The following is a 25462-nucleotide window of genomic DNA, read 5'->3' as shown; positions in this document are numbered from 1 at the left end:
AACAAAAATCCATTAGTTGTTGGTCTATGTGCAGACAAAGTTGCGCCGAGCATGCTGCAAGCGCTTCATGGACAATGTTGCAGTAATCTCTAGCTTGGTAACATCCCCGTTGATGTTCACATCGCAGCATCAATGATGTTCCAGAAACTTCGGCGAAGTCCACACCACCCATTGGAACTGGCAGTAAACGGCGGCTACCCCTTGCAACACCAGCCACAACCCCTTGCATCACTAGTGGTGGGCGACGAAGCACTAGCGAGCGCGGGCGAGCAGTCTTGCAGTGTGTGATGTCCCCTGTCTCACCTTGCAACAGCGGTGCCCGGTGGCGTGTCTCCAATTTGGTTCCCCCTATTTGCAGCAAGGGCTATGAGATTGAGAGGTGGCGACGTGTCCATGGAGATGGAAGATAGAGGAGAGAGCAAAAGGGAACGACCGGGAAACAAGACGTGCAGCCGAGAAATTTCTAGAGGATAAGGGAGAAAAAGGAAAGTGGCTCGGGCCGGTGGGATGAAGCGGAGTGGAGTGTGGGCCACGAAGGCGCGTGCTGCACGCGCGAGACACGTTTTCAGTCGGTTGAGGAAAAGGAACGTGCCGGGATGAAGCGGTGTGTGGGCCTCGAGGATGCGTGGCGCACGCTTGAGGCGGCGGACACGTCACGCATGACGCGTTTTCGCACAAATCATACATAAACCCTCGACAAATAAAGTATTACACCACCTCTCAACACACGGAAAACACCACGTGCCAAGTGTAGAGGCACCGTCCTAGACTGGGTCCACGGTGCGCCGACGGAGATGGAAGATAGAGGAGAGAGAAAAGGGATCGAAGATAGAGGGGAGAGCAAAGGGATCGACTCACGAAACAAGACGTGTGGCCGAGAAATTTCTCGAGGATAAGGGAGAAAAAGGAAAATGCCTTGGGCCGGCGGGTTGAAGCGGTGTGCGGGCCACGAGGGAGCGTGGCGCACGCGCTACACGTTTTCAATCGGTTGAGTGTACGCATTTCCCCATAAATCGTACATAAACCCTCAGCAAATAAAGAATTACACCACCTCTCAACACACGGAAAACACCACGTGCCAAGTGCAAACCGGGCGCTAGGCGCCAAAAAGGCAGCGCCGCGGCGGCACCGTCCTGCACCGGGTCCACGGTGCGCCGGCCATTCCGCCCCCTCGCCCCTATTTATACGGCTCCGACGAACGGCCCGGATAGTGGACGCCCCGCCCCCAAACGAATCGCACCCGCCTGCGCCGCCTTCTCTTCTCCAGCGTCGGATCTCCCCCCACTCGCCGCCCTCACCGCACCTCCATTCCCCTCCACCACCTTCCCTCCCTCCACGCGCCCGTCTATATAAGGTACGCCTCCCTCCCTCTTCCCTCTCCTCTCTGCCCCCGCTCCCGCGCTTCCGGCAGCCGGGGGGCTAGGGTTTGGTGCGCTGATGGATCTGGTGGGGTTGCCGTCGGGGCTGCTGTGCTGCAGGAGGAGGGCCGGATGTCGGACGCGCCGGCGAGCCCCCCGGGCGGCGGCGGCGGAGGAGGAGGCGGCGGCAGCGACGACGGCGGCGGCGGCGGCGGCTTCGGCGGCGTCAGGGAGCAGGACAGGTTCCTGCCCATCGCCAACATCAGCCGCATCATGAAGAAGGCCATCCCGGCCAACGGCAAGATCGCCAAGGACGCCAAGGAGACCGTGCAGGAGTGCGTCTCCGAGTTCATCTCCTTCATCACCAGCGAGTAGGTGCCCCCGCTCTGTTTTGCCTGCCTGAATGAATCAAGTGTGTGTCGTCCGGTGCTGACCTGTCGCCGTTTTCTTTTGTCTGTATGTACTGCAGGGCGAGCGACAAGTGCCAGAGGGAGAAGCGCAAGACCATCAACGGCGACGACCTGCTCTGGGCGATGGCGACGCTGGGCTTCGAGGAGTACATCGAGCCCCTCAAGGTTTATCTGCAGAAGTACAGAGAGGTGCGTGCCCATTTAGTCATGTCCCAGTTTTTCTGAACTAATTTGGGATAGATTAGTGCTTTGGGAGTTAGGTAGGCCCATCGCTAGTTTAATATGTTGCTGCTGCAGCCTGAATTAGCTCTGTTTGGCACTTTGGTTAGTCCTAGTTGGCAAGTTTAAACACCCCTGTTCAGCCTGGTGACTGATGAGACCCCACACTGCCTGGCACCAATCAGCTTATTGTCCTTAGAACAATTGTTGCTTTATCCTTCCAATTACTGTCACTTAGATCTTCAATTCTTTGTTGTACTGTTAATTCAGATAACTGAATGATTTGAAGCACTAAGAATTGTCTCCGGAATCCATTATTAAAATGAAGTCTTTTTTATTCAACTGGGACATGCATGCGTACGCTACTTTCTCTTGTGCAGGCCCCAGCTATTTGATCCCGGTTAGCAGCAATTTACTAGATGTAAAATTTATAAGAAAAGTTCAGAATTTGTTCAAAAAAAGTTCCTTGCTTAAAGCTATGCATTATACTTGCAAGTAAATAAGTCATGCATAATCTAGCTTAAAGAATAAAGATTTGATGTGCATCTTATACTTCTTAACATGGCTTAAAGTTTATGCATGGTCATTGGTCACTGTATACTTTTATTCTCCGCTTGTTACTCCAGTTTATCCATCTGACATGACTTATCTTGTTTTTCTTCTGTTTGGCGCATGGCTATTTCTGATTGCAGACGGAGGTATGTGTATATTCAATTTGTTGTATAAGTTAAAAATGTATTCCCTCCTTGTATGGATTCCTCGTATGTATTTTTATGTGTTCTTTGCCATTTAGCCGCAAAGTTTTCTGACTATTAATTCTTAATGGAAGTTGGAATCACTGGAAATTGATCGTTTGAGATTTTGAGCTATCCCAGCCTATCCATATCGTACTTACATCGTTTGTGCACATTTCAACTGACCATGTTGAAAACTTGAAGGCATATAGTCCATCATGGAAGCCAATAATGTGTTGGTTCTGAACTGTGAAGATTTCTTGTTAATTATAGGTGTACTAGGATACTTGTATAACCTAATTAGGCTGATTTATTTATGAATTTTGTAATTGCATTACCTGTATGCATTGTTTCTAGGTTACCAACAGAACAAAAAAGCTGCATATATAACACAAGCTAATTAAGGAGAATTTCGCAAGCTTCCCTCTGTGTCGACCATTTTATGGTTGTTCTGTTGGCTTCTCTTACTGCTTGGTTCTTTTGCTCCCCACGGTGCTTCTTTAACAAGTAGATACTTCTTACTAGGGGTAGGATATTGATATGATTCATGATTTATTGATTGTACTATAATGCCATACAAATGAGAGGGGTGACAAATATGACTCATCTAATCATCTCTTCTTCTGTGAATACTTAACAGGGTGATAGTAAGCTAGCTGGAAAGTCTGGTGAAGTCTCTGTTAAAAAGGATGCACTTGGTCCTCATGGAGGAGCAAGTGGCACAAGTGCGCAAGGGGTTAGTATGCCTGTTTTCTTGTTTATTTTATAATATTGCTGAAAAACTGAGCTATGTGCGTTCTTTATAGATGGGCCAACAAGTAGCATACAATCCAGGAATGGTTTATATGCAACCTCAGGTGATTATCTTAAATATGCTTGACGATGTTTTAGTCGGTTGCATAATATGGCCTGGACTTGATGTTTAGCACGAGTCTAGCAGAAAATAGTCATGGTTGACGCATATGAGACGTCTCTCGTGGTTAGATTGTAGTTAGACTCAGCAGCTCAAGAAACTTTGTAGTTTCTCTAGACTCAGCAGCTTGAGAAACTTCTGTTAAGCTGCTAGGCGTACAAATGTCAGTTCCACTGATAGTTATCTAGTGATAACTGTACCATCTAGCTGCCGTGTCCAACTGTTCATGTTCCCATACAACTAACGCCCAGTTCTTTTGGGCAATTCTCCCAGAATCTTGAGAATCGACCCTCCACCCAGCTTCTCCCAGAATTTTGTATCCATATTTTTTGTACAATCCTAGTTGTTCGAATCCTAACTAGTTAGGATTGTAAAAAAAATATGGGTTCAAGATTCTGGGAGAAGCTGGGTGGAGGGTTGATTGTCAAGATTATGGGAGAATCGGCCAAAAGAACTGGGCCTAAGTAATGACACCCTGTTCTCTGCAGTCTGCAGCACTATTAGAGAGAAACACTGCCATACAAAAGCAGTACTCTTTATTTTTTCTCCAGTTAATCAAATTTAGTGGGTTGCAAAATCTTGCACGACATGGAACTTTATGAGCAAGTAGGATTGGCTCATGCATCCTCCATGCTCATGTGTTCCTTTATTGGGTATAATCTGGGCATGTCGTAGTGTAGAGGCACTCTTATCTTGGCTGGGAAACCTAGATGTGTTGACAATGCACAAAAACAGGTTTATTTGATGAGGACGCAAATATGACGTGCCCTACTAAGTTCTATTTGTGCTACTGTATTAGAAATGCAGACCTTTTGGATGTGTTCTATTATTCTTTTTGAGAACATGTTTGTATGTAACTGAGTATCTCAGACTACAATTTTCAGCATTCCAGGATCACCTGTGTAATGTGTTCTTTGGTACGGGGAACTTATTCGTTCGTCACACTCGAAATAGTTTAATGTAGTTGTGTTTTTCTGATAATTTTCTCTTTTCCCTTGTGCAGTACCATAATGGGGACATCTCAAACTGAAGATATCGACCTTCTCCGTGACTGCTGCTGCTCTCCTAGGTACATATCACCCGAGGACCTACATACACGTGACTGGATCATATGATATTGTGATCTCATTATGAAATGTCTGATGCATTTCTAATGTGTAGGTGGGTCGTCATGTGGAGAGCGTTAAGCAGTTAAGGAAACTCTTAGTACCCCCATAGTGTCGTGTTGTTCGGTCTGCCAGAACTGATGCTCCAAGGCTGCTTTCCCAGATGTAAATTGCTTTTTCCTGAGAATAGATTCAGTTGTGGTTTAGCATGGTTGTTGTTGTTGTCTGTATATTTATGATGATTTAACAGTTTAGCCTCGTCGTGGCTGTCATTCGGTTCCGTATAATTTGGGTATTTGGGGAAGACATAATTCCTCCAGGTGTAGTTTGTCCTGAACTAGCTGTATCAGTCTCAGAAGAGTTGCTTTTAGTTCGTCACCGACTCCCTTGTGCTAAGGCTCTTGAGACGATTGCATTTTGCCCCTCTGCTGCCTCTGGTTCACCCATGCAGGTGATATTAACCAACTGTTCATGTTACTTACCCATACAAATTGATTCTACACAACAGCGCAGAAAACTTTAGGGATTTTTTCTATGATGATTGTTTGATTCATAGGATTGGAATCCTTAGGAATTTTTTTCATAGGATTCATTTGTACTAATATTCTTTTTTTTTTGCGAATCATTTGTACTAATATTCTGGTGGAAAATTCCACCCAAATCTCTTGGTATGACTTTTTTGTTTTTCCTGTGCTATCAAACATACTTGTATCCCAAATTGAATTCCTGTAGGATACAGGAGCACATGATACTATATTCCTACGTCATAGAATTCTTCGAATTGAAGAGGCCCTGACAAGAAGCAAGCCGTTGTTGCCAGCTTCAATAATTCGTAGAGCAGCGTACCATTCACAGTGGCCGCGAAGGTCCCAGCCCAATTACAGTAACCCTGAAGCTGCCAGCAGAAGGTCCAAACCACCTTTTGGGCCAAAAAACGCACGGATAGCAAAAACGTAGGGTTCTTTTCAAGAGGTTTGAGTGGATGCCAAAAATTCCTATAGAATATTAGGGCCCTTTGATTCAAAGGAATTTCATATGATTTTTGGAGGATTGGAGTCTTTAAGAAAACTTAGGAAAAAAAATCCTATGAACAGGTTGGCGGCCACCGGGATGTGGCGATGGGCAGGTGATGTCCATGGATGTTAGTGACCTTGAAGGCATGGGACAGGGTGCTCTCTTTTCCTCCGCTTGAGACAACTCCGGGGAAAACCCCAGACCCACGCGTTCCCCTCTCGAGGGCATCAATTGTGGAGTTCAATCCGGCTAGGAGATCGGTAGATGCGTTGGCAGATGGGTTTGGCATGACGTCTCGGATTTCCGGCGTGTTCACATGTCTCCTGGTCCATTGCCGTGGCGGGGTCCGAACAGTGAGAATGGCGTGCGATGAGCATCTAGCTATGGGAATCCTCTGTGGCGCAATCCTTGCATATTTCGCATTCAAAATCTGTGGCCGGTTGTTTGGCATAGGCCGGTGACTTCGTGGGAGTTGAATGCAACTAAGTCGGAGTCGTTTGGTCAGGGAGAAGTGATGAATATAACTCTTGCAGATAGTGTATGTGGGTAGCTAGGCCAGCCAACTGCGTCTGGTGTTTTGAGGCGTGTTGCAACCAGTTCCGCACGGTTTTCCTCAGCCGGCCAGTTTCACCCGGTTTTCCGCGTATTAAGCAGGCGACCCTAAGGGCTCTGGTTTCTGGGGAGGAAAGGATTTCAATCCTTCAAAATTGCTACGAAAATCCTATGAATCAAGGAGAGGTCCTTCGTATCTTCAAACTCAGCCATTACTAGCCAACAACCTGACCAATTGGCCACAAACTCAGCCATTACTATCCAACAACCTGACCAATTGGCCACAATCGTCAAGTCCCCAGACTGAAGTCCAGCCATAAATTTCGAAAGGACAGAAAACAATCTAAATTTGCCGTCTTGTCTCTCTTTTATTAATCTAGATAGAATTCTACCATGCGAGTACATCAGTTAGAAAGTATGTGAGCGCATTGCTCAAACCAAAAGCACAGAGAACCACCAGGAATAAAAAGGGCGAGTGTCAAACAAGCAAAAAATGTTGGTCACAAATCAATGCGCAAGCGGAATCTGTAAGAAAAACACAAGAGTCGCGGTAGGAAAAAAAGAGGGGAGAAACGAGCTCCAGAACACAACCAGTTTACAAATGACAATTCATACAGGAATCATATAACGTCCCAGCAGATTCACCGACGGGGCTGCTGACAACCCGACACTAAAATGTGCATACGAAAGAACATGGCTTTGCCTACCTGATTCAGGATGCTAATTAACCCGATGGAAAAGCCGCACCAACCGAAGTTCCGCAACAGCTCCATTTTATGGTTACACCAATACCCTAGATGATTGATGGAGCTCATGTGAAAGGGGCCAAATATATGCTACTGCCTTAGCTAACCTAACAGGGCTGCGATGCTAGGGTCAGACAGGCTCCCGTCTGTTCCTATACAAAACATGACATCCTGATGGGGAGAACCGGTTGGGCAGATTGATTACCTTGGTACCGACAGAAACAAGAATTCGCCGTGAGCTAGCTAGCCTTTCTGTTCAGTTGCACCACCTGCCCATCAGCCACCTATGCCATGTCGTCCTCCTTGGCTGTCATAGCTTTCTCATCCGGCGCTTCGACTGTGGCACCCTCTGCGCTTTTCTTGGCTGTTGCAGCTTTCTCATCCCGCGCTTCGACTGTGGCATCCTCCACTGGTTTCTTGGCTTTTGTAGCCTTCTTACCTGGTGCTTCAGCCGTGGCACTCTCTACAGGTTTCTTGGCTGCTGTAGCCTTCTTACCTCGAGTTTTAACACCGACACCCTCTGCTGTTTTCCCAGTTGTTGCAATTTCAGCATCAGCTGCTTCAGCAGCCGTTTCACCTTGGGTGGACATACCGGCAAGTGCTTCAACAGCAACTCTCTCATCTGGTGAATCGCCTGTGGCTTCACCTACACCAACCTCCCCACCCAGTGATTCAGCTGCATCCGTGTTTTCCATTTCATCACCTGGTGCCTCCCCAAGTGTCCCTGCAGTAGCTTTATCTTCTACAGTTTCCTCAACTGGTGCTACAGCTTCTGACTCCACAGCTCCCTCAAACACGACTTCAGTCATAGTTATCTCTTCTGCAGTTTTTCTGTCCACATTGGTGTGTCCACCTGATGCATCGATTACATCTTCCACTTGAACAGTTTGCTTGGGACAGCTGACTTGTTCCGGTTCTATTTCAGCAGTTTTGGGTTCCAGGATTTGCTTTTTCAACCCAGCTTCTTGAACTGACACTTCAGTTAGGTCTTGAGCAGTGTCCGCTTCTGCTTCTGTACCCACGTGTTCGACTGGTGTTTCTGGTTGAACTTTTGAAGTGTCAGGTACAGCATCTGATGGAACTTTGACTTGCTCAGTTACAACTTGATCTACAGATTCTTCAGTCAATGCTTCATCCTCCAGCTTCACATCACAAGGAATTTCAACTGCATCTTTTGGAGCTTGATTTTCCATTGTTTGCTCAGCTACATCAGCTGTTGCAATTGGGTCAGATGGCCCAGTTAGCTCAGCAGCAATTTTTCCTGCTTTCTTAACAGCGTCAGCTTCAGGTTGGCATGCTTGCTGGACAGTCTCAACTTGTGCACCTGATGATTGCTTTACAGGTTCAGCTTGGCATGTTTTCTTGACAGTCTCAACTTGTTCACCTGATGATGGCTGTACAGCTTCAGCTTTCTCAGTTTTGTCGACCTGGTTATCTTTCACAGCATCCAGTGAAGCTTTGGGCTCACTTGGACCTAGAGAAAAGACATTATCACATGGTTTAAGCATGCAATATTGTTTTAGTTGTGAACTAACTTTTTCTTAAGATAAAAATAGGAGTGTTTACCAGGAAGCTTTGGGCCATGATCTCCAGGGCATGCCTCAGATTTATTCGGTTCTGACTCTCCTAGAGAAAACGGCATATTCATTAGACGAAAACTACGAAGCGAGGGACCAACAGTGCCATACTTCCCAGCAGCGCTGAAAGCCTTTTCAGCATCAGCACGTTTCTTGAACACAATTTTAATGGTATTTGTGCTCTTTTGTACTTCAGTTTCAGATTCTTTTAGTGGGCCATAGCGACCGAATTTCTTGATCAGATCAGTTTCTGAGAGAAGATCAGTTGACCTGCCAAAGCTTAAAACAAGTGCAGTGGGCTTCCACTCGTCGACTATCTTTTCGTCAACATGGATAATTGATCTTTCTATCACTTGTATCTGCTTCTTAGGAGCCACTTGTATCTGTTTCTTAGGAGCCACTTGTATCTCTTTCTTAGGAGCCACCTGCTGCTCCTGTACAGAGGACAAATCTGTTTCATGTGATGACTTGCGCCTACGCCTTGGCCTCGTGTTGGTAGAAGCTCTTTTGAGGCTATGAATCGGGTGATTAAGCAAACTCAAACCAGACCAGTAGGAGTCCTGCATATGATCAGTAGTCTCTAGCTCAGGAGAAGGCAAAACCCTCTTCTTTCTCCTCTTCTTTGATGTACTTTTTTCGATAATGCTTGCTTCAGTAGCAACAGAGACAACATAATTCCTGAAATCACTGAAGTAACTGATTGTCAGTGCCAAGAAGTTGTATCCATCAGTTGGCTCTATGGCAACCGAGCAAAGCTGAGAGAATAACTCCTTGGGGTCCGCAAGGTGATGGCTATGCAAGCGTCTCCTCTTTGCGCACTTTTCCACAGTAAGTTCATTCGCAGCATCATCACTAGAGACATCAAATTCTGCATTCTCTGCTTCAGCGGTATTTTCATTCTGGGACTTTACAGTGGACGAAGGCCCGGTCAGCTGGCTTGCAGCTCGCCTAATGCACTCTCCAATCTTGAAAGAACCACCAGTTGGTGACTTTGCATCCAAATCTTCAAACGAGTCAAGACTTCTTTTCTTATCATCAAAGTCCTTGATCATTTGTCTTTCCGCTGCAACTGCAGGCTTCTGTTTCCCTGGCAACTCCAGTTTATCCTCAGGCTTGTGTTTACGAGGTCTCCCCCTGCCTCTTTTGGGCTTGACCTCTGGAGGAGGCACTTCAATGACAACAACTTCCTCAACCACTACATCCTCGATGGGAGAAGTATCCGTATCATCCTCGACCCATGCACTACCGGTCTGGAAGGATGCAAGTTCAGGGCATCCCTTAGATCGATAGAAAGATGTAAGTTGAGAACAAGCTATCACTAACTCTAGGAGATCACCACCTTGGCCAGGGAACAGAGCTAGCGACCTAACATAACGAAGAAGGCTTTCTGGACTAAAAGATGCCAAGATCTCAGACCGGTTGACTGTTGAGCAAGTAACTCCATCCTTGAGCCCAGCATTCTCAACCATATATGACATTCCACTGTCAGAGAGTTCTTCTGGCAGACAAGCACAGCTCATCCCTGACAAAATCCGCCTTGAAAGTTCTTCAAGTGCATAATTGACAGAACCGACAAAGGAATCCAAACTACTCTGTTTCTCCATCTGTGAATAGTCTGTTACAAAAGGCTTCAACTGGGATTCGTCGCACCATGCAAAAGTGTTGTCACCAAAATATGCAACCAAATGACTATCCTTTTTCTGGTGCTTCAATGCCAGCTCAGATGCATTTGAAGGATCAAAGATCTCACCAGGCCACCAAGGGTGACCTTTTACTTTACCCCAGACAAGATCAGAAACTTGAAAGCCTTCTTTATCAAGAGGAGGAAGGCAGTATCTGGCGCACTGAGCAGAAATTGCCAAGCCATTCTGTATTTCCTCCTCGAAATGTGCCACACCATTATCCTGTCGTTCATGTCCTGCCACAGGGGTTGCATTGACATGATATTCTCCGAGTTCACTGGATTCTGAAATGAAGTGCGAAAATATTATTCAACGCTGCAGGCTAGAAACAGTGGCATCTACTATAAGCAGTACATGAAAAGTGGCCGGAGCCTCCTTACCGGCTTCGGCTTGCTCAGATGTAGCAGAAGCACCAGCAACATCTCCTGCTGTGACCAGTTCCCACTCAGGCTCGCCGGTCAAAGCTCCAGCCTTGCTGTCGCTGCTAACGCTTCCAAGCCCAAGCCCATTGATGGAATCACCATCGGTACATCCTTCTGCAATAATCATGCCAGCTGCCTCCGTGGCGTACAACGGATCAACCGCCGCCGCCGACGCCGCATCTGCCTCTTCCAGGACAGCATCTGGCGCATCTCGGACAGCACCCGCCGTCAGCGCGGCATCCCGGGCCAGGGCGGCCCCCTCGTCCTTGACCTCAGCGGCAGCAGCCACCTCCTCGGAGGCCTCCGCCATGGTCACATCGGAATCTCCCGCCGGCCCCGCGGCATCAGAACCCTGCTTGAGGCCGCGGTCCGCCCCCGGATCCGGGGACTCGACGGCCGCGGGGCTCGAGCCCATCGGAGCAAAATCACCCTGCCAAGTAAGGGGACCGGGGCGGGGGAACCTGGAGGATTTGCAGCGGAGAGGAGAGAAGATCAGCCACGGAGCTCGGAAATTCCCCGCCCTCGATCTGGAGAGCCGCGGGCGGGGGGAAACCCTAGTTTCCTGGCGGATCGGCGACGGGAGCTCGGGAATTTACCTGGCGCGCGCGGGGGCGCGTTGCAGCCGGCGGAGGAGTCGGAGGCGGGGCGGGGGAGGGGGGAGGGAGGCGGAGGCGGAGGCGGAGGTGGGGGAGGGAGTGTGCGCTGTGCGCCCTAGCGAGCTGGTCGCGTGCTCCAGCAGCAGCGTGTGCGTCACTGCGCTCGGGGTCGAAAGGGCCGCCGTGGGTGGGATGATGGGGGAAACAGTTGTTGGGCGGAGCGGCTAAATGGAAAACAGTTGTTTCTTGCGGGCCGGCACGGCACGGCACGGCCAAGGCCTGGCAAGGCACGGCCGGTGTGATCGGCCGGCCCGCGTTCGTATTAGGCCTTCCAGGGCTTCTGCTTTTAAAAAATTCTAAAAAATATAGAAAAAAACAGAAAAAAAACTTAAAAATCAACATAAATAAAAAGATCTAGAAAAATAAAAAAATACAACAAAAATAAAAGAGGCAAAGTGTCATATGGCCCAACAGCATTTTTTGACTTTGTATCGAGCATTTGATCTATGTTAGACAAATTCTTGGCTAAGATTTTGAGCAGCTCTCATACTATTTGACGTATTTAGACGAACCTCGGCACCAAAGCCATGGGTCAAGGTTAAGGTGAAACCTTTACACCGTGAGTTTACCTTCAAGAGAAGTAAGAAACGGTGATGGTTAACTCATGTCTAATCTAGTCGCCCATGTTTATGATGGGGGTGCCATCCCAAGGTGATTCATGGCTCCTTCGACAAAGGATTCGCGCTTCTACAGGCAGGGCATCAACGGCCGCCAGAAGTACCACACGTTGGAATGAGCGGATATATATGCAAACCCAAGGAATGGGTGGGGGAGTCTTGGCATTCTCGATTCTCGTTGTATGAAAGGGGAAACAGGGTGGAGAATCCTATGGGATTGGGAGGGGGCTTTGGTCATTCTCCCTATCGGCATAGCCCCACACGACCATAATGCTCGGAGATGCTCGCCAGGTACTGCAAAAAAACTGCTTGATGGAATGCATAAGAGAAATACAAATGGAGGGAGATGCAATTTTTTATGAGAGGAGAGTGATCATAATGACATGGAGGCCCATGTATATTTTAATGGTCAACCAAACTCCAGTCAAATGTTGTTTATTTTGATTGACACATTTAGATATATTATAACTGAGCACCCTCCAGGCCCTCTCAGGCCATTAGCATTCCTGGACGTCTGATCGTCAGTTTCAGTCGTTTTCGGTCGTCCGATTAGCTCGGAATCTCGCGTCTGGTCGCTTCGACGCTACCACCGAGCGCTAGCCTATTGGGCCGCTACTCCCTTGACAATTTTGGAAGGCTAACTTGAAATTGGGCCTAACAGGCTTTAATCCAACCGGGGAAGGCGAGGCGATGGTTCAGGTACGACAACGTCCTCATTTACCCCTTCTACTTCTTCAACCTTCATGCCCACGATCTCCAGATCAGGGTTCTATCTGCCGCCACTATTCTTTCACCGCATCGGATCGCCGCCAGACCTTCCAATACCCTATTGCCCTAGGAGATAAATCTCCTCCTCCTTTTCCTCACCCCCGTTCTTGTTGGTAGAGATGCCGCCTCGTCCTTCCCTCCCTGGTCCCTATCCAACCATGTTCGCATCGCCTCCTATCCGCCTAGCTGGTCGTCCTCTTCTTTTCTCCTCCTTCTGTCCTAGGTTCCTGATGTGGCACAATTGCTTATGATGAATAATGAACCAAACTCCACCCCATGATCTCCTAGAGAGAAACATAAGAAACTGAGGTACTGCTATGATGCATGATCTTCCTTCTCCCAAATGGATCTCCTGCTGTGTCATCTCACGATGGTTGTTCTGCAGGTATTGACTTCAATTTCTATATTTTAGATATCACAACAGGGTAAATTTTCACCATGGAGATGACAAAGCATGGTTTATCTTGGTTGTGCAATATTCTTCAGTGCATAATTGTGCAGGTATTGACTTCAGTTTCTATAATTTATAGATATCACAACAGAGTAAAGTTTCTGCATGGATATCATGTACGTTTTAATTATTTTTCTCGTTCTCCCATTTACAATGCAAAGAAGTTACATATTTCTATCTTCCACAAGTAAATCATCCACTGAGTATTATATATTGCTTTTTTGCTTTAGAAAAAGTAAAGCATAATAATCCTTTCCTCTACAATAAGAACATCAAGTTTTTATGGGGTCTATGGCTCTTCCTACATGAAAACTTAATTGAAAAAGTGTAGCATAAATTGTTTATCTAGACCCATATGATTTATTATTGGAACAAATATCGTAAGAATATTAGCCAATGGTAATGTTGTTGTAGATTCCAGTGTTTGCATTTGCCACCTTGATTTTATTTTCATGCGGTTCTAATAAGACCATCACATGGGTGTCAGGAAGGCCCAACATACAGCAAGATATGGTGCTGCATACTGAATGTGGAGTTCGACCAGCAAATCAGTTAAGATTGCTGCAGTAAGCATGGTTCTTCGTATCTTTTTTTCCTGTTATAGTGACGAATTGCCATACATGTGTTATTTCAGTCTATTTTTATCATTTCCATTGATCATGTTGTCTCCATGTATTCACAAAAAATATTCTCTCTCTCTCTCTCTCTTTATGAAGAAAATTCCAAAATACACGGGCGCAGCAACGCGCGCCATCAATGATCTAGTCATCGCTTATAGTGGGACCTATCTATCAGTTTTAGAGTCAGCGAGTGTTTGTGCGATCAACATTTTCTGAAAACTGACAATGATGGCGTTTAAAAAAACAAAAAGGTGATGGTTTTCTAAATTAGGGTCCCAAACCGCAGTTTCTTTTTACAATTTACTCCCCTTGTGATGTTGGTCCGGGCGAAAACACCGACGCGACCCTAGGGAGGGAGGCAGCCCTAGGGCGCCCCCAAGGGGCCGGCGGCCAGCCCTGGCCTCCTGCCCTAGGCGCCTCCCCCTTTCCTTATTTAGGGGTGGAGGAGATGGCAAGGGAGGGGTCGGCGGCTGCTCTGCCTTGGTGCCCCCCTTTCCTTCCTAGCACGTGGGCAGGGGAGGTGGAGTGCGCCCAGCCCCTTAGTGGGCCGGTGCGCCTCCCTCCTTTGGCCCATGAGGCCCACCAAGTATCGGTGGCCTCCCGGAACCCCTTCTGGCACTCCGATAAAACTTTGGTGCATTCTGAAACCTTTCCGGTGACCAAATAGTATCGTCCTATATATCAATTTTTACCTCCGGACCATTCCGGAGCTCCTCGTCTTGTCTATGATCTTATCCGGGACTCCGAACAACATTTGGTCACCAACTCACATAACTCATATAATACTATATCGTCAACGAACGTTAAGCGTGCGACCCTACGGGCTCGAGAATGATGTAGACATGACCGAGATGCTTCTCCGGTCAATAACCAATAGCGGGACCTGCATGCCCATATTGGTTCCTACATATTCTATGAAGATCTTTATCGGTCGAACCTTTATGACAACATACGTAGTTCCCTTTATCTGTCTGTATGTTATTTGCCCGAGATTCGATCGTCGGTATCTCGATACCTAGTTCAATCTCGTTACTGGCAAGTCTCTTTACTCGTCCCGTAATACATCATCTCGTAACTAACTCCTTAGTCACTTTGCTTGCAAGCTTCTTGTGATGTTGTATTACCGAGAGGGCCCAAAGATACCTCTCCGACACACGGAGTGACAAATCCCAATCTTGATCCATGCCAACTCAACAGACACCTTCAGAGATACCTATAGAGCATCTTTATGATCACCCAGTTATGTTGTGACATTTGATAGCACACAAGGTATTCCTACGGTATCCGGGAGTTGCATGATCTCATGCTCAACGAAATATGTATTTGACATTAAGAAAGCAGTAGCAATAAACTGAACGGTCATATGCTAAGCTAACGGATGGGTATTGTCCATCACATCATTCTCCTAATGATGTGATCCCATTATCAAGTGACAACACATGTCTATGGTTAGGAAACCTTAACCATCTTTTGATCAACGAGCTAGTCTAGTAGAGGCTCACAAGGGACACCGTATTTGTTTATGTATTCACACATGTATTTAAGTTTCCAATCAATACAATTCTAGCATGAATAATAAAGCTTTATCATGATTAAGGAAATATAATAATAACCACTTTATTATTGCCTTTAGGGCATATTTTCAACAATTTTTTCCTTCGAATCGACTATGCAAAACGAGGCTAAGCCACTAAGGGCATGTTTGGTTGCCTGCATATGGCTGATACATCCATTTTGCATCATGTTTACCTACTGTTATTTATGTTGTTTTATTGCATAATAATGCTTTTTGGAGTAATTCTAATGCCTCTTCTCTCATAATATGCAAGGTATACACAAAGGGGGGGGGGGATTTTGGCAGCTAGAAATCTGGACCTGAAAAAGCTACGTCAAGCTACCTATTCTGCACAACTCCAAATGAGCTGAAACTTCACGAGAATTTCTTGTGGAATAAATGAGAATTATTGGAGCCAATAAGTACCATAGAGGGCCCACCAGGTGGGCACAACCCACCTAGGCGCGCCAGGGAGCCCAGGCGCGCCCTAGTGGGTTATGCTCACCTCAGCCCACCTCTGGTGCCCCTCTTCTGGTACATAAGTAATTTTGACCTAGAAAAAATAGGTGGAGGACTTTCGGGACGAAGCGCCACCGTCTCAAGGTGGAACCTGGCAGGAGCACTTTTGCCCATCGGCGGAGCGATTCCGCCGGTGGAACTTCTCTCCCGGAGGGGGAAATCATCGTCATCATCATCACCAAACAACTCTCCCATCTTGGGGAAGGCAATCTCCATCAACATCTTCAACAACACCATCTCCTCTCAAACCCTAGTTCATCTCTTGTGTTCAATCTTTGTACTGGAACTATAGATTGGTGCTTGTGGGTGACTAGTAGTGTTGATTACATCTTGTAGTTGATTACTATATGGTTTATTTGGTGGAAGATTATATGTTCAAATCCATTATGCTATTTAATACCCCTCTGATCTTGAGCATGATTATCATTTGTGAGTAGTTACTTTTGTTCTTGAGGTCACGGGAGAAATCATGTTGTAAGTAATCATGTGAACTTGTGTGTTCGATATTTTGATGATGTGTATGTTGTGATTCCCTTAGTAGTGTCATGTGAACGTAGACTACATGACACTTCACCATATTTCGGCCTAAGGGAATGCATTGTGGGGTAGTTATTAGATGATGGGTTGTGAGAGTGACAGAAGCTTAAACCCTAGTTTATGTGCTATTCCGTAAGGGACTGATTGGATCCAAAAGTTTAATGTTATGGTTAGAATCTATTCTTAATACTTTTCTCGTAGTTGCGGATGCCTGCGAGGGGGTTAATCATAAGTAGGGGGTTTGTTCAAGTAAGAACAACACCTAAGCACCGGTCCACCCACATACCAAATTATAAAAGTAGCAAACACGAATCGAATCAACATGATGAAAGTGACTAGATGAAATTCCCGTGTACCCTCAAGAACACTTTGCTTATCATAAGAGACCGTTTTGGCCTGTCCTTTGCCTCAAGGATTGGGCTACCTTACTGCACTTTTGTTACTACTACCGTTACTTGCTCATTACAAATTATCTTGCTATCAAACTACTCTTTTACTTACAATTTCAACACTTGCAGACATTACCTTGTTGAAAACCACTTGTCATGTCCTTTTGCTTCTCGTTGGGTTCGATACTCTTACTTATCGAAAAGGCTACAATTGATCCCATATACTTGTAGGTCATCAAGGGACACGTCGTTTCGGTGCCCGAGCGCAGCTGCACCCGAAATCGCTCGCGTTGGTCGTTGCCTGGGGATTTGCAGAATTCGCTCTGACGTGTCAGCGCGGTTGCATAAGAAAAGCGAAATATGGCTTGCGTGTAGGCGTGTTTGGTTTGCTGCGTTGCAGCTGGCTCGCATCCACTGTGCAATATTTGAGTCGTTTGGTACCCTACATGGGCTCTTCAGCCTGGCCCGGTGGATGCAAAAAAGGCCCTCTCAGCTAGGCTGAGGGAAACGCAGGAATCGAGCGTAGCACACATGCAGGCTCGTCCGTTCGCTTTTTTCTTATCCCTTCCATCTCGTCAGCGCATAGAGCAAGCACCACAGGCAGGGCGTCTCCTCCCCGTAACCCAGCGCCGCTACCCTCTAGCAAGCACCGCCGCCGCCGTCCTCAAGCAAGCATCACCGCCACCGTCCGCGAGCAAGCACCACCGCTGCCGTCACCCTCGTCAAGGCGCCGCCGTCATCGCCCTCATCAAGCGTCGCCGCCGCCCGTAGCCAGTCGCCGCCTGGATCCCTCGTCAAGCGCCACCATCATCCCCGAATCCCTCGTCTAGCGCGACCACCATCCTTGGATCCCTTGTCTAGCGCCGCTGCCGTCCCTAGATACCTCGTCAAGCGCCGCCATTGCCCTCCAGTGGTCGCATCCAGGCATGTTGCCGCCGCCCATAGCCTGTCGCCGCCTGGATCCCTCGGGCCAAGCGCAGCCGCCGTCCCCGGATACCTCGTCTAGCGCCGGCGTCGTCCCGGATCTCTCGTCAAGCCGCCACCGCCCGTGGATCCCGTTGCCCCTTACTCTTTGCGTGATCCATGTTCAGTGACATTCAGCTCCTCATACAACCATATCATACAAGTTCACCAAACACCCATCTCAACTCACCCCTGCATCATCTCAACCAGGCCACACTCAACTAGGATCCCTCATGCCGTGCAGTGTGAAGCTACCCAGGGAACCAAACACGCCCATAGTGAACAGTGTGGATAAGTGGGACCAAATCGATTGGGTGGACATCTGGCTGTCGTTCGGTTCCGCTTGGTCTGTGGATCGGGATGTTTAATTTTTTTCTGTGCCGTGGAATACCTAGACTCTAGGCTGTTCTCGAAACCAGCCGCCGCCGCAAACAGTCTATCATCCATTTTTCCCAAGTGTTGTGGGGTGTGGCGCCGGCTAACCGCCGATGGTGGATGCTTTTTTTAGGGGTGCACCACCGATGGTGGATGCTGGCTTGGAGTTCCTGCTGAGGTTGAGTTCACCGACAACCTAGAGGGAGCAGCCGGATCCGGTTCCATTGGCGCTCCTACACGCGAGAGTTAGGCAAGTCGCTTCACCGGTTGATTGCCATGGAGGGTTTACTTGCGCAGAATTGCTCGGTGCCGTCCAAAGCAAGCAGTGGAGAAGTTCAGAAGAGAAGAACACATCGCCTACTGGGTCAGTTCAGTTGACAACGGGGGCGGAACCCTGAAGCACTAGGATGGACAAAGAGGTAAAACGTAGCCACACGAGTTTTGTTACTTGGAAATTACCATGTAAATTGATCTGATTACTGCAGTAGTGGGTGTGTGAATGTGATGCATGGATTACTCGATATAGTTCTTTGGTTGTGGCTCTCATAATTTACTGTCATGCTGCTGCAAGAGGCATGTGTGTTCTCAACTTCTCGTTTAGGAGTGGGAAAACCGTGGAGTAACCAAATATATTTCCTGTGATTCTACAGGTTGCGCTTAATAGTGCACTGTCAGACAGGACTCTGTGCGCATCAGGATGAGCGTGCTAGATCCATCAGGAAATGTGTTGAGGATCTAGAAAAAAAAGTTATTAAGATAGAGCTAGGCACCAGCTTTGATTAACTTGGAGAGGTGTACAACTACTACTACAATTTGCATTCGTGGGAATTGCAGTTCGGTATGAGGTATGGGGAAAGCAGTCCAAATGCCGAGAAGACAAAATCTATTCAGGAAACTGTATGGGTGCTTTGTAAGTCCTTGTTGCTATGAATGTGGTCTGACTGCATTGTAATATGTAGCATGAGTGCAAAGCTAATTTTAGAGAAATGCCATTTGCAGGGTAAGCTAGGAGCAAAGAACAGCCGACCCTGCCATTGCGAGTGTCCCGCGTTGTTAAGGCTACTGAGTGCAGTGGATAATAGTTGGTTCATAACTGAACATCGCGAGAATCATAACCATTCGCCGTCAGTTACAATGGGTGAGAAAGTGCTAGTATTCTGATATGCATATTGATGTATACATGTACAACCTAATGAAGCAGCTTCATAATTCACATACCGAGTGTTGGCTGACAATGAGAGCAGAATCAAGAATCTATTGGGGACTAGCGGAAGCAGCCGGGTGCAGTAAAAGTTCTTTGGTGATGTGATCACGTTCGATACTACATACATGACTAATCATTATGTGACCGATTCAAGAATCTAGAATCTATTGGGGACTAGCAGAAGCAGCCATTCAGACTGTTCATGAAGGTATGTGACCGATTCGAAGGTCTATTCAATTTTCATAAACATTTGTGTTACAGTCCTTATTGCACTCTGAAGTGACATTTAAATTTCTAGTGTTTCAGATGCTTCATGTGCTCCAATAGAGCCGATTCCGAAAGGGCACACTATGAAGCAAATATGCGAGAGACATATTGCTGGTGCACCTGACACACTACTAGAAAGATCAGTCCGTGAATCAGTCTTTCACTTGCAGGTCAAGCACTCTCCACTGTATCTGTGGGCCATGGAGCTCATTAGGATGGGGGATGGAAGTGTCGATGCGTACTAGCACATCATGAAGGGCATCAAGGGATTGATGGTGAGTGATGCGCCGTTGGCAGAGAAGAGTGATGTCTGGGCTTCAAGGACCGTCAGGCACCGGGGGCTGCTGGCCTAATGGTGAAATGTTGGCTGCAGTGGGAGTAGACGGATACATCCCCGAGCGTAGCATGACACCGCCCGTGAGCATGATTGGACTTTGAGGGATGGCACTGCTACTTAAGAACAGAGGAGTTAGCAGGCCAAGAACAAGCTCGGAAAAGGCGCCTTGAGAGGGGTTGAGCAAGCGCAGAAGGTTCTGCAGTATATGTCGGCAGCAAGGGCGCAAAAGGACTACGTGCCCTGAGTGCCGCGATGTTCCGAAGCAGCCACAAAAGTTAGAGAAATGCAAAAATTGCAGGGTGGAAGGGCATCGGTGAAACACACATACCAGGCCTCTTGCTGGCGTGGGTGTTCAGTAACAAGTATTTGAGAAAATGGCTAGTATCGAATGAGGATTTTCTGGTGTGTGTTGTGAGCTATGCTCCATGCTTGTTCCTCCAGGATTTGACACTGTAGTGATGTAGATGTTGTCATTGTCACTGCGATGTTTTGTCTTAGAGCAACTTGGTAATTGTCACTCAATTAAGTGCCTCCCTACGTCTTATGTTCAATCATGAGTCAAGTGTTCTTTCGGTTTGAAGAATAGCTAATCACAAATGACTATGTCAAGGTCCAATCTTCAGACAGTGTTGTATGTTAGGAATTGTAACTTGGTAGAGGGACACGCAGTCTGTGGGCGTGCGTGATTATGAATTCAATATCTAAATTGGGGGAGCCAACAGGGACGGGCGTGGTAATGCATGGCGGTTCAAAATTCGACTTGGTTGCACATTGAAAATTTGAACTAGGATGGAGGGGACACCAGGTTGCAGCAGTATATATAGCATGGGAGGAGCAAGCAATCAGATTTGAAGGCCAGAGTCTTGGTAAGAGAGATGGCACCGAGAGCCAGCATGGAAAAAATCATCCAGCTTGACGGGCTGGTACACAATGACGTTGGCTAAGGACGTTGTCTGGGCAAAAAGAGCCGTTGCATATTAATCTGATCCGTTGTCTAAAAAAAAATTATTAAGGCTATTTTCTGGCTCCATTGCCGGGGAGTGAAGCGCTCTTGGTAAGTGGAAATTGGTAAGGAAAAATTATTACTATGTGCTGAAATTTATTGTCACTTGTTACTATGGAAAACAATCCTTTGAGGGGTTTGTTCGGGGTATCTTCACCTCGACCGGAACCACAATTAGTTTCCCCTCATCCTACTGCACCTACTGAAAATATTGAATATGAAATTCCTTCGGGTATGGTAGAACAACTGCTAGCTAATGCTTATGCAGAAGATGAAACCGAACATCCTGATATGCACTTGATATATGTGGATGAAATTTGTGGATTGTTTAAGCTTGCAGGTTTACCCGAAGATGAAGCTAAGAAGAAGGTTTTCCCTTTATCTTTGAAGGGAAAGGCATTGACATGGTATAGGCTATGCGATGATATTGGATCTTGGAACTGGAATCGGTTGAAATTGGAATTCCATAAAAAAAATTATCCTATGCATCTAGTTCATCGTGATCAAAATTATATCTATAATTTTTGGCTTCGTGAAGAATAAAGTATCGCTCTAGCTTGGGGGAGGATTAATTCAATGTTATATTCATGCCCCAATCATGAGCTCTCAAGAGAAATTATTATTCAGAATTTTTATGCTCAACTTTCTCATAATGATCAATCCATGCTCGATACTTCATGTACTGGTTCTTTTATGAAGAAAACTATTGAACTCCGGTGGGATCTTTTAGAAAGAATTAAATGCAAACTCTAAAGATTGGGAACTCGACGAAGGTAAAGAGTCAGGTATTGAGCCTAAGTTTGATTGGGTTAAATCTTTTATGAATGCCGATGCTTTTCAAAAGTTTAGCACTAAATACGGACTTGATTCTGAGATAGTAGCTTCCTTTTGTGAATCTTTTGCTACTCATGTTGATCTTCCTAAAGAGAAGTGGTTCAAATATCACCCACCAATTAAAGAAGAAATTAAAGAACCTGTAAAAGCTAAAGAAGAAACCATCATTTATAATGTTGATCCAGTTGTTCCCACTGCTTATATTGAAAAGCCACCTTTCCCTGTTAGGATGAAGGAACATGCTAAAGTTTCAACTGTGGTCAACAAAATTTATATTAGAACACCTAAACCAGCTAAACAAATCAAAGTAGAACCTAGGGTTGCTATGGTTAAAGATCTCTTGGTCGATAATATTGATGTGCATGTTATTTACTTCTGTGTTGAAGCTGCTAGAATTGCCAAACCCGATAAAAAAGATAAACATAGATCTGTTGTTGGCATGCCTATTGTCTCAGTTAACATTGGAGATCACTGCTATCATGGTTTATGTGACATAGGTGCTAGCGTTAGTGTTATTCCTTTTACCTTATATCAAGAAATTATGAATGACATAGCACCCGCTGAAATAGAAGACATAGATGTTACTATTAAGCTTGCCATTAGAGATACTATATCACTAATTGGGATTGTTGGAGATGTTGAAGTCTTGTGTGGGAAAATAAAATACCCTACTGATTTTCTTGTTCTCGGTTCCCCACAAAATGACTTTTGTCCCATTATCTTTGGTAGACCTTTCTTGAACACCGTTAATGCTAAACTAGATTGTGAGAAACAAACTGTCGGTGTTAGCTTTGGTGATGAATCTCATGAGTTTAATTTTTCTAAGTTTAGTAGAAAGCATCATAATAAAGATTTGCCTAGTAAGGATGAAATTGTTGGTCTTGCTTCTATTGTTGTACCTCCTACTGATCCTTTAGAACAATATTTGTTAGACCATGAAAATGATTTGCATATGCATGAAAGAAATGAAATAGATAGAATCTTGTTCGAACAACAACCTCTGCTTAAACACAATCTGCCTATTGAAACTCTAGGAGGTCCTCCTCCACCTAAAGGTGATCCTGTGTTTGAATTAAAACAATTGTCGGACACTTTGAAATATGCTTATCTTGATGAGAAAAAGGTCTATCCTGTTATTATTAGTGCTAACCTTTCAGAACATGAAGAAGAAAGATTATTGAAAGTTCTAAGGAAGCACCAAGCTAATATTGAATATACTCTTGATGATCTTAAGGGCATTAGTCCCACTCTATGCTAGCACAAGATTAATATAGAACCTGATGCTAAACCCGTTGTTGATCACCAACGTAGGTTGAATCCGAAGATGAAAGAAGTGGTAAGAACGGAATTATTGAAACTTTTGGAAGCAAATATAATCTATCCTATAGCTGATAGTAGATGGGTAAGTCCTATTCATTGTGTCCCTAAGAAGGGAGGTATTACTGTTGTTCCTAGTGACAAGAATGAACTTATTCCACAAGGAATTGTCACAGGCTATAGAATGGTATTGATTTTAGAAAATTAAACAAAGCAACTAGAAAGATCATTACCCTCTGCCTTTTATTAATAAAATGCTAGAAAGATTATCTAAGCACACAATTTTTTTGCTTCCTTGATGGATATTCTGGTTTTTCACAAATACCTGTTTCTCAACCTGATCAAGAAAAGACCACTTTTACTTGTCCTTTTGGAACTTATGCCTATAGACATATGCATTTTGGTCTATGTAATGCACCTGCTACCTTTCAAAGATGTATGACTGCTATATTCTCTGATTTTTGTGAAAAGATTGTTGAGGTTTTCATGGATGACTTTTATGTTTATGGGAAGTCTTTTGATGATTGTTTAAGCAATCCTGATGGAGTTTTGCAGAGATGTGAGTGATAATCCCCAAGTGCAGGGAATCATCGTAACAACTTCAAAAGGTGGAAGTGATAAGCATGGAGTGTTGAACCCACAAGGATCTAAAGGTAAGATCAATATTCTCTCAAGTCCTATCTGCCACTGATACGACTCTACGTACACCGAACGTTTGCTTCCTACTAGAAACGAGAAATAAAACTATGCTGTGGGTATGAAGAGGATAACTTTGCATGGTACCAGAGAGCTAAAATATAAAAGTAGGTGCTGTTATCATAAAGTTAGAATATATTACTAAATATTATAAATAGTGAGTATGGAATAATGATGGGTCGGTGTGCGGAATTATCTTAGGCAATTGTTAATAAGACCGATAATCACTATTGCAATTTCATATGAGGGAGAGGCATAAGCTAACATACTTTCTCTACTTGGGTCATATGCACTTATGATTGGAACTCTAGCAAGCATCTGTAACTACTAAAGATCATTAAGGTAAAACCCAACCGTAGCATTAAAGTATCAGGCCCTCTTTATTCCCATACGCCATGACCCACTTATCCGTGTTTGTGTTTCAGCCACTCACGCAACACAGACAATAAGCAAACCGTGAACATATTGCAAACCCTACAGCGGGGATCCCTCATGCTTGCGCGACACGGAGGGCACCATAGGACATCACCAATAATCAAAAATGCAACTCAAACCAATCTAGATCATCAATCAACCCAAACACAAAGGAAATCTACTCAAAACATCATAGGATGGCAACACATCATTGAATCATCATATGTGGCATAAAGCACCATGTTCAAGTAGGTGATTACAGCGGGGTGCGGGAGAGTGGACCGCGTAAAAGAGATGAGGATGGTGATGATGATATGCATTTTAAATGGTTTTTTCCGCCGACCGGGTTTAGAGCCTCTGAAGCCGGCGTTGACTGCCGTATCCTCAGTGTTATCGCCGTTAACACGGCGTTTGTTTTTGTTACGACGCGACCTGCCATTGCGGTCCTTGTTGTCCGAACTGCCAGAATTTTTGCTGAAGTTGTTACTGCGAGCTAGCCAGCTGTCCTCCCCAGCACAGAAACGGGTCATGAGTGATGTGAGGGCTGCCATAGATTTCTGCTTTTCCTGTCCTAGGTGCCGGGCCAGCCACTCGTCGCGGATGTTATGTTTGAAGGCTGCGAGGGCCTCTGCATCCGGACAGTCGATGATTTGATTTTTCTTTGTTAAGAACCGTGTCCAGAACTGTCTGGCCGATTCGTCTGGCTACTGAATTATGTGGCTTAGGTCATCGGTGTCTGGTGGTCGCACATATGTGCCCTGGAAGTTGTCGAGAAATGCGGCTTCCAGGTCCTCCCAACACCCAATTGACTCTGCTGGCAAGCTGTTAAGCCAATGCCGAGCTGGTCCTTTAAGCTTGAGTGTGAGATACTTGATGGCGTGGAGATCGTCACCACGGGCCATATGGATATGAAGGAGATAATCTTCGATCCAAACCGCGGGGTCTGTTGTGCCATCGTAGGATTCAATGTTCACGGGTTTAAACCCTTCAGGGATTTGATGATCCATTACTTCATCTGTGAAGCATAGTGGGTGTGCGGCGCCTCTATACTGGGCAGTATCACGACGTAGCTCAAGAGAGCTTTGTCTGCTGTGTTCGGCCCGGCCGGAGTTGCTGTATCCGGCGCGACGGTAGTCATCGTGGGTCGTGGGGTGCCCACGTGATCCGTAGATAGATCTTGATTGTCTTGCCTTGTTCTCCAGTACGT

The 25462-nt window shown here is 45.9% G+C and overlaps 2 protein-coding genes across 3 annotated transcripts; one reads left to right on the top strand and one right to left on the bottom strand.

The window, feature by feature from the left end:
- The first annotated feature begins 1223 nt into the window (after nucleotides 1–1223).
- Nucleotides 1224–5135, top strand: LOC119347887 (nuclear transcription factor Y subunit B-3-like). 2 transcript variants are annotated; one of them, XM_037616373.1, is made up of 8 exons: nucleotides 1224–1354; nucleotides 1479–1729; nucleotides 1828–1957; nucleotides 2680–2685; nucleotides 3362–3457; nucleotides 3528–3578; nucleotides 4638–4703; nucleotides 4796–5135. In XM_037616373.1, the coding sequence occupies exons 2-7, from the start codon at nucleotides 1491–1493 to the stop codon at nucleotides 4662–4664; spliced, it is 549 nt and encodes a 182-aa protein (XP_037472270.1). In that variant the 5' UTR covers nucleotides 1224–1354; nucleotides 1479–1490; the 3' UTR covers nucleotides 4665–4703; nucleotides 4796–5135. The 2 variants fall into 2 exon arrangements, with proteins under 2 accessions (XP_037472270.1, XP_037472278.1); XM_037616381.1 differs by lacking the exon at nucleotides 3528–3578.
- Nucleotides 5136–6851: 1716 nt separating this feature from the next.
- Nucleotides 6852–11482, bottom strand: LOC119347875. Its single transcript, XM_037616368.1, has 4 exons — nucleotides 11330–11482; nucleotides 10692–11194; nucleotides 8619–10595; nucleotides 6852–8526 (listed from the first exon to the last, which is right to left on the bottom strand). Exons 2-4 carry the CDS (start codon nucleotides 11146–11148, stop codon nucleotides 7337–7339), a joined length of 3624 nt encoding a protein of 1207 aa, XP_037472265.1. The 5' UTR covers nucleotides 11149–11194; nucleotides 11330–11482; the 3' UTR covers nucleotides 6852–7336.
- Between the last annotated feature and the right edge of the window lie 13980 nt (nucleotides 11483–25462).

The sequence above is a fragment of the Triticum dicoccoides genome, chromosome 1B (assembly GCF_002162155.2).
Source record: "Triticum dicoccoides isolate Atlit2015 ecotype Zavitan chromosome 1B, WEW_v2.0, whole genome shotgun sequence".
Lineage (NCBI taxonomy): Eukaryota > Viridiplantae > Streptophyta > Magnoliopsida > Poales > Poaceae > Triticum > Triticum dicoccoides.
This window is presented reverse-complemented; position numbering and strand designations above follow the sequence as displayed.